Here is a 19,461-nt window from a genome sequence, read left to right on the forward strand (position 1 = left end):
TACATTAAACAATGTGTGTGTAAATGCGTGTGTGGAAATGTGTGTAAAATGTGTGTGGAAATGTGTGTAAAATGTGTGTGTAAATGTGTGTGTAAAATGTGTGTGTAAAATGTGTGTGGAAATGTGTGTGGAAAATTTGTGTGTAAATGCCAATAATGTGTGTAAAATGTGCAGTAACTTCTGCCCCAGGGGTAAATCCTGCAACATCTACACTTCAGGATTCTGCGGTATTGTCTCTTTCTCTCTCTCTCTCATTCCCTCTCTCCCATTCCCTCTTTCCCTCCCTCCCTCTCTCTCTCTTTCTCTCTCTGCATTAACATTTAGACAGCTTTGTGTGGATTTTATTTCATTTCTCCTCTTTGTTCATCTTGGGGTTTACTGTATGAAGGGACATCTGCTTTTTTTTTCTCTTGGTTAGATGAGGAGAATTTTTTTAAAATAATGAAATCAGGCTTTTCTCTAAAGCGTCAGGGGTGTCTGTCTTTGTGATGAACTAATTATTCTTCAGGAAGCTGGAATATGATGGAACAAATTATTTAAATGGCGCTCATATTGTACCCTCTCTCTGTTCCTCACCCTTTGTTCAGTCTGGTGGTTAGCTGGGAGGCCACGGGAATAAAAAGATGCCTCTGCTTTGAGCAGACTTTAGGATTATAAGGTCCTACTGACAGAAATGAGTAAGCACCATAAATATCTTGTTTATAGGGCACTAATATACAGTGCCCTCCAGAATATTTGGGACAATGCCCCATCATTTATTTGTTTGTCTCTGTACTCCACAATTTGAGATTTATAATAAAAGTTAAAGTGCACAATGTGTGTGTGTGTGTGTGTGTGTGTGTGTGTGTTTGTGCGTGCGTGTGATTATTCTAGTGTACTCATCAAATTATCTTCTTTATAACAAATATATGAAGCTATATGTAAAGTCATTCAGTACCAGTTAAGCAGACAATTATTTTGATATTAAGTTTGATATTGTGTTGCTTTTGCTTAATAGATAATATATTAAACTAATATAAGTGGTTCAGATGTCATGCGTGAATACCTGACAACACCAGTGTAATGCCAGTGTAATGGAGATTTAAAATAACATACGGCTGGCCATACGTCGCATTAAACGCCAAAGGTGTCAGTTTCAAAAGCTTAGCAGTAAACTAGCTTAATGTAAACAGGGCTCTGGTCTGGTACGTTGCGTTTTCATCGAGTGGTGTTTGGTAAGCGTCTACGAATGGAAGACGATCTGCTGACAAATCGATGGTTTAAGACCGAGAGCACAGGCGATGCTCAGTGGGATGCGCAACCTTTTCCACCGAACAGAACACATGCTAGGAACCTTTCCTAGGCAGGTTGATGCCTGATTGTTATCTCTGGTCTTCCTCTGCTTTGAAATCCGAAGCCAGATCAGCTTTTTTCTTATCAGATAATCAGATCTTATCAAAGCAGTGAAGCCATCAGCACAAGTTCCACGCGATGCGCGTTCAGTTAATATTTACAGCCTACAGAAAGCGTACGTTCGTTGGTTGGGCGTGGCTCTTGTACTGTGTGAGTGTGTGTGCGCGTGTGTGTGTGTGTGTGTGTGTGTGTGTGTGTGTGCGTGAGAGAGAGAGAGAGAGAGAGAGAGAGAGAGAGAGAGAGAGAGAGAGAGAGAGAGAGAGAGAGAGAGAGAGAGAGAGAGAGAGAGCAGTGGATACTGATGTGGATCTGGAAACAATGTTGTGTTGTCTGTAAAGTATTGGCTGTACTGTGCGTAATTGTGGCTTTAGTTTCAGTGTTCCCCGCTGGATCCATGGCGGTTAATTTAGCTGTGACCATTACAAGCGGTCACTTCTAAAGCTAGAGCACTGAATCGTTTTGTTTTATTTAGGTTTGTTTATGTATTTATTGCGCCACAGTTCAGTGAGGCGAATGGACTGAGTTAATGTGCTGAACTGCATTCAGCGCATGCATCTCGCGCAGTGAGCCAGTCATCCCCGTGAAGGCTCGGAGGCTCGGTTCCGTGGTGCTGTGCGCGAGGAACTCGTTATCTATAGCGCGTGTTATTCTCAGCGTAAATATACACATTAACAGGAATACATTGAGAGAGAGCGTTAAGAAATATTTTATACAACTTTTTACTGTCGCAATAAAAGTACTTCCAGTTGGGGTATCTTTATTTTAAATATTTGGGAAAACGGTTCAGTGGTGCTCTCCAAAATGAATGAATGCATAGAGGTAAAGATATATATGTAAAGCGAACAGTAGATTGGTTATCTGCTTGGTTGCTTTAGCCAGTTCCGATGAGTGCAGTCTCCTTCGTTCTGGGGCGAATGCGCGTATGTCGCTTAAGTGAAGTGTCTGAGAGCTGCGAGATTGTATCGGGTGCGGATGAGGCTTGGCCACTTTGCATATCGCGTTCAAACCAATCAGCGGGATCTGTGTGTTCTTAGCTGCGGCGAGTGATTCGAGGCGCCACATGAAAGAAGGGGAGTCGTAATTTAGGGGAGTAGCCAACGGTAATGCCATTCTACAGATGTTTGTATCTCCAACTCGTGTCCTGTCAGACGCGCCTGGCAGAACAGAGAACTGGAGGACGGTGTGATTGTAATGCGCTGATCTTTACACTTTAAAATATCTGTACAACATCGGCCACCTTCAAACCTGTTCCTTTTTTGTTTACACCAAAGGGGGATTACGTTGCCGTGGTCATCGTTTTGTGGGAATTTTGTGAATTGTTTTTCTGCTGTTTTCTCTAAACTTGTACTGGCTGGTTTACTAGGAAATGGCAAAGCCAGCGTCTGCGACGGGAACAAGACAAGGAAAGGACGTAGGAAATCGTTGCTAAATTACACAGGATGCGAGAGACTTGAAGCTCATAAGACGAAATTTTAAACGTTGAGATATTTCGGAGTTGTTTTTGTTGTTGCTCTGCATCGCCTGAGCCGACGAGTTCTCAGAGGAGAGTGTTTTTTTTCTGGTTTCTGGTTTTCTTTTTTTCTTACAACTCAAGGATGCATTGTGGATTAGCGCTGTTCATTTTATCCAGAATCGTCCTTGCCCAAGCTCTCAGTGGTAAGTCACAAATTAGATTAATTACAGCCTAATATTTGAGAATTGTTGTCTTTAACCTCGAAGCCGTTCAGTGGAATGTCGCTCCCTGCCTTAGAGTAGGTTTCAAATTGGCTAATTTTTTAATTGCTTTGCGTTTAAGCGTTTGGAAACTTCTGGCTAGCCGTAGCGAAATGCTCGACATGTTGCTTAAAATCGTGCCTTATTTTTAATTCAGGTATCTCTCCGTCTAGCTGCAATATTTGAATTGGTTTTAAGGTAAATCATTGGATGTCTGCTGTATCTTAAGATTAACATTTAGGATTGGGATATTCGTTATAGCTTTTTAAATAATACCCGCCTATCCCAGGCGTTTCAAGAACACTGCAATGGTTGGTTTTTGATTTGATGTCGGCCCTATCGAAGGCTACTGTCATTCTCCATTCTAAATGTCATCAGTGGACATAAGTGAGACTGGACTAAGTAAACGCCGCAGACTGATAGCGGGTTTTGTGTCAGAACTGGAGGGGGTATTGACAAGTTGTGCAAACTGGAGATATGATAAGCAAACATTGAGTTACTCAGTAGCCGCAGAAGATCGGATGACCAGCCCGGTGTTGTCATTTCGCATTGATTGTTTTGAAAGAGGTTAATCCTGTAGCCTGAGTGATCTCTCTGGTTTTGTGGCCGCAATTGTGGAATTAACATGGTCATTTGCTGTCAAGCCGTGCTGTTTCAGTATTAGCGCCCAATCAGCTGTTGGTGGGGCTTTTGAAAAGCAGCGTTTTGAATGATGTCATTTTAAAAATCCTTTATAGCTGAAAGGGATGACAAGTTGATGACAAGTCAAAGACTACTGAATACTGCGTGTTGTGTAGATCCAATTTTTGCGAAGGCTAAATTACTTATGAATGTTACTGTCCGTTGTATCAGACTGAATCCTGTGTCGATAGGCTCCATAGTTTGTTTGAATATTGTTTTTTGTAGCCCACAGTGCGGGAAAATATCTCCTCATAGTTCTGAATAATGCATGACTCATGTTGCCCGTCGGGACCTTAATAAAATGTCTATTTTTAATAAATAACTTTTGGATGTGGTTAGCCACGCATACCAATCATGTGTCAGGCCGCTAGCCTAGTAGCTACAGGGCGTCTCATCTGTAGACAGTCCCGTATAACGCGCCAGGTAAGTGGTGAGTTCAATCTGAAGGCAGTCGTGTCTAATGGAGAATTGGATTTGTTCTCCTTTTGAAAAGGTAATTAGGGACAAGGCGACACTGTAGACGTCGTGTAACTTTATACGGTATGTTCATTTTTATTTTATTTGAGATATTACCCAGATATAATAAAGGCTTCAGACAGTCCAATCAATATGAAAACAACCTCAAACGCATTCATGGGAATTCTACTGCAGTGTAAAATAGAAAACACTGCTTAAAACATTGCATATTATTTATTACTTACCGTTTGGCCGACGCGTGAGATGCCCTGACATTTTGACTATTTGCTCGTTTGTTTGTTTTATGAGGAAATTAAAAAAGTCGGCATTGTGTCTGTGATCTATGGATAGTTCAATAGCATGTGGTTCACCTCACAATTTTAAAAGGGTTTAATTTTTTGTATGTTCTCTTTTGCAGACAAATGCGGAGATAACATCCTAATTTCAAATCCTAATTACCTCACTTCCCCTGGATATCCATTGGTCTATTATCCGTCTCAGAAATGCGTGTGGGTGATCGAGGCTCCAGAACCAAGCCAGAGAATTTTAATCAACTTCAACCCGCATTTTGATCTGGAGAACCGAGAATGCAAGTAAGTCGCTGCATTTCTGTATTTCTGTGTTAAACTGCGCCATCTGCAGGTAGCGGGGATATCGCAGCTTCCATGCTCGTCTGGTGCAGCGTTTCTCAGCTCGAGGCCTCAGGTGTGTGAGTCCCTGAGTCACGTGGATCCTGAGGAGTCTTCGTCTGTCACTCATGCGCTCATCCTGAAATACAGCTGAAACGTCCGACGGCGTGGAAGTTTGAGGAATTACACTTGCTGCAATAACAGTTTTTCTGTTTCTGATGTCACGGTTGTCCAAATCTGAATGTGAAATGTGATTCTGAATGTGATTCTGGGGAGTTTTGCTCACGTGGTGAAGTCCCTTACCCTACTCCTGTCTGTAGTGCTTCAGAAAAGAGGAACAGATAAAGACCCGGCGTGTCTGTGTGCAGGGGGTGTGACCGCTGCGTTATAAGAGCTGTTCCTTGCGTTGCTCCTGCCTGCATCCATCCCCACACAAGCCTCCATGTCCCAGGAAGTGCCATAAATTAGGCTCTTTATTGTGCCCGCGTTTTAATGCCCCATAAACCCGGGTAAATCAGGCTCGGGTGACCGGTCTGCGGGGCAGATGGGGTGCCTGACTGCTCCACACTGGGATCGTCTTACATCACCAGGGGAGCAATAAACCTCTGAAAGAGCCACAGACGCTGACAGATACCAGGATGGGGGGGGGGCTGAGGGGGGTCAGAAAGGAAATTGTTAATGGAATCAGGCAGGAATGCATTTCCTGTGTCTGTGTGTTTCTTTTAAAATAACAGAACACTGACAATCCCTGGGGTATTTCGGCCTTTCAGTAGATTATCTGTTAAAGATGGTTCATCTTTAGCTTTCCTGTCTTCTGCGACTTTCTTCAGGTCCTGCCTCATCTTCTCCATTGTTGTAGTTAGAGAGTCAAATACCTGCCATACTGAACAAGTCTCCTTGGGTGGCAGACCGCTGGTTTACAGCCTGCTAACACTCTAACACACAGGTAAATAAATACGTGAGAAGTATCAGCTCACCATGACCAAAAGGCTGTCCGTGCGTCGCAGGGATTTTTATGGGGCCCAGAGGACATTTGTAGTTAATTGTTGACGGCAGTGAAGCTGGAATCAAACAGACCTCTCCTGTTCTGGCTCAGGTTCTCTCCTCCCACACGTGATTTCTGGAGGGGGATCTGCGCTCAGGTCCTCTCCTCCCACACACGCTTTCTGGAGGGGGAATCTGCTGATGCTGAAGGATTAAAGGGAGCTGGCGGCTTCTTCTTAGTTCACTGTGTTTATTTGAATGATGAAAACAATCACTCAGCATTGTGTTTATTCGAAAGATGAAAACAACATTTTCTGTGGCAGATTAAAGAATGGACTTGTCAGTGGGAGGGTCTCTCTGTGGCACAATGATCAAAATCAATCACTGATTTCTTTCTCTTTTTTCTTTTGGACGTTTACAATTGTTGGTGTCATGAATCTGTTGGTGTCATGGAAACCCTTGTTGTTTCTTGGTGTTTTAACACCAACTGCTTCAACTCTCAATAATAATAATTCAGCAAAGGATTGAGCTCTTTTAAATCTACAGGTGACTAAACAGGACCGCTCTTCCTGAAAATGCAGTTTTTATTTGACATTTTTTTTTGTAAGATACAAGGTTTTTGTGCAACAACGATATGCAATTGAATTGAGTTTAGTTGACATGAGTTTAGAATGACTATGATGTCAGTATTTAATTTCCTGGACTGGAACTTTGGTCAGTAGCTCTGATGGAGGTGTGTGTGAGCAGTTCTGTACTGCATTCGAACCCCCACCCCCCACAGAAACGGGGGAATTCCGTTCTTTTCGGGCGGGGGAGGGTTTATTGCGCGGCTGTGATGACACAGAAGGCACATGCTCCCGACCGCTGTACAATTAACAAAGCAAACAGCTCCCAGCGCCTGCCGCTACAACAAGCCACAAAAACACGACATGTTGGGATGTAAACACAGTGGACTGGGAGCATTGGGGTGTAAACACAGTGGACTGGGAGCGTTGGGGTGTAAACACAGTGGACTGGGAGCATTGGGGTGTAAACACAGTGGACTGGGAGCATTGGGGTGTAAACACAGTGGACTGGGAGCATTGGGGTGTAAACACAGTGGACTGGGAGCTTTGGGGTGTAAAGACAGTGGACTGGGAAAAGGCCAGTGCAGTAAATACACCCATTTCAGGAGATCCGGGATTCAGGCCTGTTTATTTTCCCAACCGTCCCATTCCGGATTTCCTGTCACACAGAGTCACCAGGAGCCAGGAAACCTAACCAAGTTAGAGAGGTCTGTGGGAGGTACATCTGTGCCTCATTCTGTGTGTGTGTGTGTGTGTGTGTGTGTGTGTGTGTGTGTGTGCCTCTGTGCCTCTGTGTGTGTGTCTGTCATTGTGAAACAAGAGACTTCCTATGATAGCAGTCGACTGAAATATGTGTGACCTCATTGAACCCTGCTGTGTCCTGTCTGTCCTGCTGTGGGTAGGGTTGTTCTGTCTGTCCTGTTGTGGGTAGGGTTGTTCTGTCTGTCCTGCTGTGGGTAGGGTTGTTCTGTCTGTCCTGCTGTGGGTAGAGTTGTTCTGTCTGTCCTGCTGTGGGTAGGGTTGTTCTGTCTGTCCTGCTGTGGGTAGGGTTGTTCTGTCTGTCCTGCTGTGGGTAGGGTTGTTCTGTCTGTCCTGTTGTGGGTAGGGTTGTTCTGTCTGTCCTGTTGTGGGTAGGGTTGTTCTGTCTGTCCTGTTGTGGGTAGGTTTGTTCTCTCTGTCCTGTTGTGGGTAGGGTTGTTCTGTCTGTCCTGCTGTGGGTAGGGTTGTTCTGTTTGTCCTGTTGTGGGTAGGGTTGTTCTGTCTGTCCTGTTGTGGGTAGGGTTGTTCTGTCTGTCCTGTTGTGGGTAGGGTTGTTCTGTCTGTCCTGTTGTGGGTAGGGTTGTTCTGTCTGTCCTGCTGTGGGTAGGGTTGTTCTGTTTGTCCTGTTGTGGGTAGGGTTGTTCTGTCTGTCCTGTTGTGGGTAGGGTTGTTCTGTCTGTCCTGCTGTGGGTAGGGTTGTTCTGTCTGTCCTGCTGTGGGTAGGGTTGTTCTGTCTGTCCTGCTGTGGGTAGGGTTGTTCTGTCTGTCCTGTTGTGGGTAGGGTTGTTCTGTCTGTCCTGCTGTGGGTAGGGTTGTTCTGTCTGTCCTGCTGTGGGTAGGGTTGTTCTGTCTGTCCTGTTGTGGGTAGGGTTGTTCTGTCTGTCCTGTTGTGGGTAGGGTTGTTCTGTCTGTCCTGTTGTGGGTAGGGTTGTTCTGTCTGTCCTGCTGTGGGTAGATGGTTTCTGATGGCTTCTGATGGTTTCTGATGGTTTCTGATGGCTGTCTCTGTCTCTCTGCCTGGGTGAAAGCTGCACCGTGACTTACACTTGGACATGGAAATCATTTCAACATCAGTAATATTTTGGGGTTTGTGTGTGAGAATGGCAGTTCTCCACAAAACATTCACCGCTGATGCCAACAATACTGTCTTGAACACAACCCCAGTGCCAAAGAGCTCCCAGCATGCTTTGCTCCTGTTGTTCGGGATGTATCAGAATGAGGGCTCCCGGTCATGGAGGAGTGTAGTGTGGGGTGATGGTGGAGAGTGTGGGGTGATGGTGGAGAGTGTGGGGTGATGGTGGAGAGTGTGGGGTGATGGAGGATAGTGTGGGTGGAGAGTGTGGGGTGATGGTGGAGAGTGTGGGGTGATGGTGGATAGTGTGGGGTGATGGTGGAGAGTGTGGGTGGAGAGTGTGGGTGATGATGGATAGTGTGGGGTGATGGTGGATAGTGTGAGGTGATGTTGGATAGTGTGGGGTGATGGTGGATAGTGTGGGGTGATGGTGGATAGTGTGGGGTGATGGTGGAGAGTGTGGGGTGATGGTGGATAGTGTGGAGTGATGGTGGAGAGTGTGGGGTGATGGTGGATAGTGTGGGGTGATGGAGGATAGTGTGGGTGGAGAGTGTGGGGTGATGGTGGATAGTGTGGGGTGATGGAGGATAGTGTGGGTGGAGAGTGTGGGGTGATGGTGAATAGTGTGGGGTGATGGGGGATAGTGTGGGGTGATGGTGGAGAGTGTGGGGTGATGGTGGATAGTGTGGGTGGAGAGTATGGGGTGATGGTGGATAGTGTGGGGTGATGGTGGAGAGTGTGGGGTGATGGTGGATAGTGTGGGTGGAGAGTGTGGGGTGATGGTGGATAGTGTGGGTGGAGAGTGTGGGGTGACGGTGGATAGTGTGGGTGGATAGTGTGGGGTGATGGTGGATAGTGTGGAGTGATGGTGGAGAGTGTGGGGTGATGGTGGATAGTGTGGGGTGATGGAGGATAGTGTGGGTGGAGAGTGTGGGGTGATGGTGGATAGTGTGGGGTGATGGAGGATAGTGTGGGTGGACAGTGTGGGGTGATGGTGAATAGTGTGGGGTGATGGGGGATAGTGTGGGGTGATGGTGGAGAGTGTGGGGTGATGGTGGATAGTGTGGGTGGAGAGTATGGGGTGATGGTGGATAGTGTGGGGTGATGGTGGAGAGTGTGGGGTGATGGTGGATAGTGTGGGTGGAGAGTGTGGGGTGATGGTGGATAGTGTGGGTGGAGAGTGTGGGGTGACGGTGGATAGTGTGGGTGGATAGTGTGGGGTGATGGTGGAGAGTGTGAGGTGATGGTGGAGGAGGATGCCTTGTTTTTTCTTGTTTTCCCCAAATGATATATTTTCATGTTGTCTTTAGACCTCTCTCTCTGTAGTAGTATCACACATTGTAACAGAACTGAGGTCAGGATGTTTGTGTTCCAACATTAACACATTGGCATGATTTAAGTCGTGAGTCTTTATTTGTTTTGTCAGGTCAGACATTTTGTGTGCCTGTCCTGTTTTGTTTTGTTCCCGCACCCTCCTCAGAATGGGGGGTATCAAAGCGGGGCATAATTACAGCCAGCCAGCCGACTCCGGGACCCTGAGATCTGCCTGAGCCTCCAGTCCCCCATCAATCAGAGGCAGGCGGACTGTAAAAACACAAAGAGTGAAATCGGGTTTTAATTGATGCAGCCTGCTGGAGATGGAGTGCTCTGTGTGTCGGAATGCCAGCTATGTTTAGATTTTCGGCGCGGCTTCAAATGGGCTCTCAGGCGTGATTGATGGTGCAGGACCCCCCTACCCAAGCGCTGGAAGGCCCTGAGAGAGGAACCGACAGTGGGCTAATTCTCAGCACCACTCAGGACCACTGCTCTCCAACCAGAGGCAGAGGGGCGTGTGTTCTGGTGGCCGCTCGGTTTGGCGTGAGGTTCTGTCTGTTGGGCGGTTTGGCGTGAGGTTCTGTCTGTTGGGCGGTTTGGCGTGAGGTTCTGTCTGTTGGGCGGTTTGGCGTGAGGTTCTGTCTGTTGGGCGGTTTTGCCGTGAGGTTCTGTCTGTTGGGGGGTTTGGCGTGAGGTTCTGTCTGTTGGGCGGTTTGGCGTGAGGTTCTGTCTGTTGGGCGGTTTGGCGTGAGGTTCTGTCTGTTGGGCGGTTTTGCCGTGAGGTTCTGTCTGTTGGGCGGTTTGGCGTGAGGTTCTGTCTGTTGGGCGGTTTGGCGTGAGGTTCTGTCTGTTGGGCGGTTTGCCGTGAGGTTCTGTCTGTTGGGCGGTTTGCACTCACGCTCTCGATGATGGCTTCGCCAGCAGCCTCCCCTGGCTGCGGCCCAAACCAGCCTGTTGCCGGGAGACGGTGATTAATGACACTCTGGCCTGCTGTCCTGTCTCTGTGTCCTCACAAGGGATCTTTCAGATCTGACCCAGCCCAGAGGGATCTTTCAGATCTGACCCAGCCCAGAGCGATCTTTCAGATCTGACCTAGCCCAGAGGGATCTTTCAGATCTGACCCAGCCCAGAGCGATCTTTCAGATCTAACCCAGCCCAGAGGGATCTTTCAGATCTGACCCAGCCCAGAGGGATCTTTCAGATCTGACCCAGCCCAGAGGGATCTTTCAGATCTGACCCAGCCCAGAGGGATCTTTCAGATCTGACCCAGCCCAGAGGGATCTTTCAGATCTGACCTAGCCCAGAGGGATCTTTCAGATCTGACCCAGCCCAGAGGGATCTTTCAGATCTGACCCAGCCCAGAGGGATCTTTCAGATCTGACCCAGCCCAGAGGGATCTTGCAGATCTGACCCAGCCCAGAGGGATCTTGCAGATCTGACCCAGTCCTGTTGTCCTTCCCCTTGCTCTTGGCTGAAATCAGGGTGTGGCCGCACTGCTTCGTCAGACCGCACCCTGCACTTGTGTCATCATGGCCACTGACTCATCAGCCTCAGGTTTTTACTTTTTATTTTACTAAGATCAGGAAGCCATGGTCATCTTTCAGAACAAAGGATTACAAACCCAGAACCCTCCCAAATCTGGAGCATGGACTGAAGTAAAAATAGCTGTTCTGGGTTTTACTCAGTGCAGTTATCCAGCTAACTCAGTTATCCTGCTTTGTGGGTTTTGCTCAGTGCAGTTATCCAGCTAACTCAGTAATCCTGCTTTGTGGGTTTTACTCAGTGTAGTTATCCAGCTAACTCAGTAATCCTGCTTTGTGGGTTTTACTCAGTGCAGTTATCCGGCTAACTCAGTAATCCTGCTTTGTGAAACAGCCCCCTGGTTAAAGATCCTGGGGAATAGGGGAGATTTGTGTGTGACCAGCTTCTGTACCCGAGAGTGCAGCTCTGCAAAAAACACTGAATAAGTCAGTCAGGCATTTTAGTCTTATACTTAGACTTAGTCTTATTTCAATTACAATAACAATACAACAAGGCAGTTGAAAGATGCTCATTTAAAGATTTTGGGGGTCAGAGCATTTTACTGAACAGTAAACAGGTACTTAAAACAAGCTAATATTGTCTGCTTCAGAAAATAAGATTGATTCCAAGACTAAAGCTCTGAGGGGCAGATTTACGTACCCGAGGCTGGCAGCACAATGTGGCCTGACCAGAGTTTGATGGTGCGGTCGCAGTCTGATTAACGTCTTATTTACCAAGGCTACAGCTCATTACGCAATCAGCTGTATCGGCTGCCACGTAAAAGCATATCCAGTGCAGGACAAAATGTGCACATATTCCAGCCATGGCGGCTAGTGTCATTTGAATTAAATGCGGGATGTAATCTTGTGATGAGCTTTACTGGGAGCGTCATGTGGGAGGTAATAGTACATCTTTTATTTCTCCCAGGGGCATAATTATTTGTATGGACGGGAAGTCACAGAAGTCGCAGGTGATTTTCTCTTTTTGGGCAGTCCCCTTAATTCCGAGTTTCTTTTCCGCGATTGTTTTGGAGGATAAATAATCAAAACAAATACACGCTCTTTCTGCATTGGACAAAAGCGATTAAAAGCAGCGTATCACTGCATTTAGTGGACTCATAGATTTATTTAAACTTCAGTTACCGTTGAGCACGTCATTTCAGTCACTTCCTATTGATTCGCACGTGAAGTTAATTGCAAAATTATTTAATTGTGTGAACTTTAGTGAATTCAATGGAATACATAATGTGGTGGATAATGTGGGGTGATGGGGTGGATAGTGTGGGTGGAGAGTGTGGGGTGATGGTGGATAGTGTGGGGTGATGGAGGATAGTGTGGGTGGAGAGTGTGGGTGATGGTGGAGAGTGTGGGGTGATGGTGGATAGTGTGGATGGAGAGTGTGGGGTGATGGTGGATAGTGTGGGTGGATAGTGTGGGGTGATGGTGGATAGTGTGGGTGGATAGTGTGGGGTGATGGTGGATAGTGTGGGGTGATGGAGGATAGTGTGGGGTGAAGGAGGATAGTGTGGGTGGAGAGTGTGGGGTGATGGTGGAGAGTGTGGGGTGATGGTGGATAGTGTGGGTGGAGAGTGTGGGGTGATGGTGGATAGTGTGGGGTGATGGAGGATAGTGTGGGGTGATGGAGGATAGTGTGGGTGGAGAGTGTGGGGTGATGGTGGAGAGTGTGGGGTGATGGTGGGGTGATGGTGGATAGTGTGGGGTGATGGAGGATAGTGTGGGTGGAGAGTGTGGGGTGATGGTGGATAGTGTGGGTGGAGTGTGTGGGGTGATGGTGGATAGTGTGGGGTGATGGTGGAGAGTGTGGGGTGATGTTGGATAGTGTGGGTGGAGAGTGTGGGGTGATGGTGGATAGTGTGGGGTGATGGTGGATAGTGTGGGGTGATGGTGGATAGTGTGGGTGATGCTGTGTGGTGCGCACTGGTTCTCCTGCAGTGAAAGCAACAGCAAATGGTAGCAGACTCTATCCCAGCATGCCCTGACCGCAGTGTCAACATTCCGACTCCTGGCAGATGGGAGTGGGAATGCTGGAATGCCGGTTTATTAGGCCCAGACTTGGGCCTGGACTCACCAGAGAACCCATCTGTAGACCGCAGAGAGAACCCAGACTGTAGACCGCAGAGAGAACCCAGACTGTAGTGCCACAAAACTGGCATGGAGACGCTCCAGGGACCTTGTAATGTTCTCTCCCCTCAGATCTGTGTTTTACTTTACAGAACGTTATGAGCTCCGAAGCCCGAGATTAAACCCATAACTCCTGATAATAAAAGTTTGACAGCGGTGACAGGGTTATTTTTTTGTCCACACTTATATTAAGTAACTGTGCTCACCCCACAGATACACAGGGTTGGTCTAGTCAATAAAACAGTCTCATCACTTTGCTAGTCCCTGCCAGCAATAATTTGAACCAGAAAATAGTTAAATAATCCTCTAGTTAAATATGAATGTGTTCTAAAGTATTTTAAAGTGTAGTTTGTATAATTGAATGACAGAGGTATTTGCATGTGCACAATACTACAAAACACAATGTTCTTTATTTGAGGGCCAACCATTTTAAAAACAGTGCTGATTTTGAATGACTTTTTCCGGTTAAACCCATAGATGGGAATCAAGCATTTTCAACACATTTCTGTAACCAAAACCATTTTCCCAGATGTCAGATCAACTGTTTTTTTTCCAAAGAGAAACACATGTAAGATTAAGCACTGCAAATGTGGAAAGTTTACAAAAAGAGCTGAGATCTTAACAGTTAAACACTGAGCATATTCTGATGTTTCTGTTACTTTGCCTTGAAATCACTCTCAGATGTTTCACATACTTTGCTGCATTGTTAGTATTAAAATATCCACAGTTTATGCTGTCCCCAATATCCTGATCTCTGTATATTTTACCAGGGATGACTATCAGTTGCTCCAAAATGGTTTTAAGTGCCCAATTTCTTTTTGTTAGGATTGGGCTGAAATATATTCCTGTGTGAGGGGAGGCATACTACGATCGTTTGTGTTCTTCCGCTGATCTCCCTCTCATGTTGCTCCGCTGCTGTTCCTCCACTGATCTCCCGCTGATGTTGAAATAAATATCTGCCTAATTTCCTTCTATAGACCCTATCAATTAATGTATCTCACCTTCACCAATATCACACACACACTCACACATACACGCACACTCACACACACACTACAGACACACATACACAGACACACACACAGACACACATACACACATACACGCACTCTCACACACATACACACACTACACACACACGCACACATACACACACTACACACATGCACACACACACACTCACACACACAAACACACGCACACGCACACACAAACACACATGCACACGCACACATACACTACACACACATGCACACACAAACACATATGCACACGCACACACACACACACACAAACACACGCACACGCACACACAAACACACATGCACACGCACACATACACTACACACACATGCACACACAAACACATATGCACACGCACACACACACACACGGCATGTATTGGCCCTGAAAGTGCAGCGTCATCGCCATAGTAACGTGCAGCGTGACAGCAGTCTGGAGAAACACTGTACAAATATAATGTCACTTCCTGTTCCTTTATAAGGATGGTTGTAAACAAATTAAGTACAGTGAAGTGGGGAATCACACCTCACACATTAGCACTTATCCCTTCCTTTATTTTCCACATAAATACAGTACTGTTTGTCACTTTATTGACTCGCACCGTTAACTGAGCCAGTGTAGCTGTAGCTAACTCAGCCAGTGTAGCATTAGCACTCTGAGCAGTAGCTAACTGAGCCAGTGTAGCATTAGCATTCTGAGCTGTAGCTAATTGAGCCAGTGTAGCATTAGCACTCTGAGCTGTAGCTAACTGAGCCAGTGTAGCATTAGCATTCTGAGCTGTAGCTAATTGAGCCAGTGTAGCATTAGCATTCTGAGCTGTAGCTAATTGAGCCAGTGTAGCATTAGCACTCTGAGCTGTAGCTAACTGAGCCAGTGTAGCATTAGCACTCTGAGCAGTAGCTAACTCAGCCAGTGTAGCATTAGCATTCTGAGCTGTAGCTAATTGAGCCAGTGTAGCATTAGCACTCTGAGCTGTAGCTAACTGAGCCAGTGTAGCATTAGCACTCTGAGCTGTAGCTAACTGAGCCAGTGTAGCATTAGCACTCTGAGCAGTAGCTAACTGAGCCAGTGTAGCATTAGCACTCTGAGCTGTAGCTAACTGAGCCAGTGTAGCATTAGCACTCTGAGCTGTAGCTAACTGAGCCAGTGTAGCATTAGCACTCTGAGCTGTAGCTAACTGAGCCAGTGTAGCATTAGCACTCTGAGCAGTAGCTAACTGAGCCAGTGTAGCATTAGCACTCTGAGCTGTAGCTAACTGAGCCAGTGTAGCATTAGCACTCTGAGCTGTAGCTAACTGAGCCAGTGTTTGAGCTTATCGTCCTTTTCTTTTTATGTGTTTATTCAGAAGGGAGGTGTGAAAGGCCTCAGGCTAAGCGTATCCAGCAGCGACCGTCTGAAACTGAAGCGCTTAGCGGCTCTGTTTCCGCGCTCTAATGAAGTCACGGTCTCGCCGTTTAGCCGTTCATTCCTCTGCTGTGAAAATAGCTACAAGCGCCAAGAGGGCCACGGGGTTCAGAGCTGTTTTATTTGGTGGGGGGGGGGGGGGTTAATTAATGTCACATGTTGTAGAAAAGGCGAAGCAGGCCTTAGTGAGGGCGAGGAATGTCCTGTTGGCTCCTGATGTAGAGACAGGAGATCGCCATGGAGATCACACCAACACAGGGCTAAACTCTGCTCCCAGTGACAGCACCAACACAGGGCTAAACTCTGCTCCCAGTGACAGCACCAACACAGGGCTAAACTCTGCTCCCAGTGACAGCACCTACACAGGGCTCAGTTCTGCTCTTAGTGACAGCACCAACACAGGGCTCAGTTCTGCTCTTAGTGACAGCACCTACACAGGGCTCAGCTCTGCTCTCAGTGACAGCACCTACACAGGGCTAAACTCAGGGCTCAGCTTCTCGCCTCCCTCCTCAGACACTTGTTTGGGCTTCTCTTGTAGGGTGTTGGTTTAACCCCCGTGAGGTTTGTGTTTTTTCCCTGACTCGTTTCAGAGGCTGATTCAAAGTGTCAGATCGACACGAGGGCCCCTTTCTGGAGCGGGGAAGACAGCCTAAACCTGCCAATAAATTCAAAACACACTGTGAAATAGAAGCAGATCTACCGGTCCCTGACCCTGGTGACGTCTGCTAGATGTTGCTATCGTGCTAAACGCGATTACTCCGCAGGTTTGAAGGCCTCGCGGTATTCCCTGCTGTCAGTAATGATTACAGTATACAGTTACTCAGTAATAACATGAGCCTGCCTGTATGAGTCACCAGGTTCTCTGGGAGGTTCCCCAGGACGTCCGCCCTCTTCCAGGCTCTTTATTTACAGCCAGCTCCCGCTAAATTTAGTTAGAATGTCCCTGATGGCTCGGACACAACGCCCCGCCCCTCACTGTTTATTTGGAAGGTGAACGGGAGATCACGGTGGTACAGGACTACTCTGCTGTTCTTAATTTCCTCTGTGAACCGACTGTACCTTCCTGCCTTTAGTTCCTGAGCCCAGCCCTGTAGCGTGGGGGGGTTTGAGCCCCCCCCCCCCCCCCCCCTAAAAAATGCATCAACACCCCAACATCATACTGGAGCCTCATCTGCCATACAGCTGCATTGTGGGAAGCATATAGTATGCAGGAGACTCATAAGTACAGAGAAGTGCAGTGACAGCAGTTATAGAGGTTCAGTGTTGTGTTTCTCTCCAGAGCCTTGGCTGTATCAGATAAAACACAGACAGAAATAAAACACAGCTGAGCTGATTTACATTACAGAGTCAGGGAGGTGGTTTATTCTCTGCTGTTGTTTTTGCTTTATATTAAAGTTGGGCCTTTAGTGCAGGTGCTCTCTTATCCACGGAGACCTGAGGAGGGCATATGATGCCGATTCAAGAAAAATTGATTTTTAATCTCAATGGGACATTCCTGGTTAAATAAAGGTTAATAAATAAGTGCCATAGTATGTTTTCTTTAGAGCTTGAGATCATACTCCATAATGATGAGAACAGGCCATTCAGTCCATCCATGCTGTTTACATACAGACTAGAGTACCCAACACACTGAGGGTCTGTGAGAGAGTACCCAACACACTGAGGGTCTGTGAGAGAGTACCCAACACGGTGAGGGTCTGTGAGAGAGTACCCAACACACTGAGGGTCTGTGAGAGAGTACCCAACACGGTGAGGGTCTGTGAGAGAGTACCCAACACGGTGAGGGTCTGTGAGAGAGTACCTAACATTGTGAGGGTCTCTGAGAGGGTACCCAACATGGTGAGGGTCTCTGAGAGAGTACCCAACACAGTGGTGCTCTGTGAGGATCTACTGTAAGACCTGGCAAACAGAATTCTTATTTCTTTTCAGATATTTTTTATACTTTGGGATATTATTTTTAGAAGGGTCCTGACCGATTTGAGACAGATGGTAGAAACTCCCTTCTTCCTGCTTTGTAGAGAAAGGAGAGAGAGGGAGAGAGAGAGTGTGAGAGGGGGTGAGAGAGGGAGAGAGAGGGGGTGAGAGAGGGAGAGAGAGAGAGTGAGAGAGGGAGTGAGAGGGGGTGAGAGAGTGAGAGAGGGGGTGAGAGAGTGAGAGAGAGAGGGAGTGAGAGAGGGAGAGAGAGAGAGAGAGGGAGAGAGAGAGTGAGAGAGTGAGAGAGGGAGTGAGAGATAGGGAGAGAGGGAGAGAGAGAGTGAGAGAGAGAGTGAGAGAGGGAGTGAGAGATAGGGAGAGAGGGAGAGAGAGAGAGAGAGGGAGAGAGAGAGGGAGAGAGAGAGAGTGAGTGAGAGGGAGTGAGAGATAGGGAGAGAGGGAGAGAGAGAGAGTGAGAGAGGAAGAGGAAGAGAGAGAGGGGGTGAGAGAGGGAGAGAGATAGGGAGAGAGTGAGAGAGGGAGAGAGAGAGAGAGAGCCCCTCCTCCATTCCCCGTCTGGAATGCATGTTGAGGGTGAGACTCCATTAAACACCCAGCGGTCGGTTACTGTGGTAGATTCTGTAATGACTTCAGCGTGGGGGGGTCCGGGGGGGTCGTGGGCAGGCAGGACCCCCCCCCCCCCCCCCCGCCTACACTGGGGCAGATCTCCGAGGTGAACGAGCTGCAGACTTTATTTTCCTTTTTCCTCAGTAATGTGTTCCAGATGAGGGTCGACGCACGCCTCCCTCCCCGGCCTGGCTGGTCAGCAGGGAGCTCCGTCTAACCGTCCGTCTAATCAGCTACAGCCCCACACAGTGAAAACATGAAAGAGTGCGCATAAAACGCGCTCCGTCCGGGGGACTGGGGGCTTTTTATAAGGGTGCGCTGAATGCCCCTTTGGTGGGAAAAAGCTAACCTTTCCTCTTGGGCACAATAGAAAAAGCAAAGAGGGAGATTCCATGACTAAGTGCCATTGTTACTTCACCCCAATGTTGTTTTTGTTTGTTTTTTTACTGCAGAACGAGTCAGGCTCAGGTCCGTTATCAGTGATGTGTGTTCGTTGGCAAGGTCATCTCTCACCGGAGAGTTGGTACATTAGAACGAGAAGCGTGGTGCGGCTTGCTGGCACTGAACTTTCTATTCTGTAACACCTCAGAACCATCTGTCAGAAGGGTTGTGTTTCCCTGGGGAATGCTGTCAGTGGGGGACAGGGGGATTGCTGTAGGTCCGTTTGAGCGGTTTCTCTCTGACGGCGTGGTGTGTTCACGCCGTCAGTGTCTGAGAGCTCACACATCTGCACAAACTGCAAGCCTTGCAGCTTTCAGCAAAGCCTCGGACCCCTGAGTGTTCCAGGCAAGCGTGTTCTGCGTAAGGATTTGTCTGCGCATGACACGCTGCACTTCCTGTGTCTTAGGAAACAGGGCCCAGGAAGAACAAAGACAAGAGAAGCCCAATAAGAGATGAAAAAAGAGCAGATATCATTTGGGCTCCTCTTCGTCGCTGTTATGAAAAGAAGAGCTGTAAGGTGTGAGATCATGAATATATGATCAGAACGTTCTAAACTCTAACATCTAAACGTCGCGCTGGATAAAAGCATCTGCCAATAATGTAAACTGAACATTCTTGACCAAGGTCAAATACATAATTGTTTTTTATTCAAATATTCTTTCTGTGCTTGATTGATTGATTGATTGATTCCTGGTGAAATTGAGCCAACCAAGAGGACGAGAAGGCAGGGATTGCGTATTTCATAGGTTCCAATACCCCAGACAAGTTCAGTAAAGCATAGAAAAATGTCTAAAGACAACATAAAGACAACACAGTTGCATGTT

General features: G+C 47.2%; 1 protein-coding gene across 2 annotated transcripts in view; it reads left to right on the forward strand.

Annotated features, from left to right (window-relative positions):
- The first annotated feature begins 2,355 nt into the window (after positions 1-2,355).
- Positions 2,356-19,461, forward strand: part of LOC133136879 (neuropilin-1a-like) — a 54,897-nt gene continuing 37,791 nt past the window's right edge. The window contains exons 1-2 of one of the 2 annotated variants that reach the window (XM_061254711.1): positions 2,356-3,048; positions 4,661-4,835. In XM_061254711.1, the coding sequence (XP_061110695.1) occupies positions 2,988-3,048; positions 4,661-4,835 (236 nt within the window). In that variant the 5' untranslated portion in view covers positions 2,356-2,987. The remainder of the gene's footprint in view (positions 3,049-4,660; positions 4,836-19,461) is intronic. The other variant, XM_061254710.1, reaches the window with a different exon arrangement.

Source organism: Conger conger, chromosome 9 (assembly GCF_963514075.1).
Source record: "Conger conger chromosome 9, fConCon1.1, whole genome shotgun sequence".
Classification (NCBI taxonomy): domain Eukaryota; kingdom Metazoa; phylum Chordata; class Actinopteri; order Anguilliformes; family Congridae; genus Conger; species Conger conger.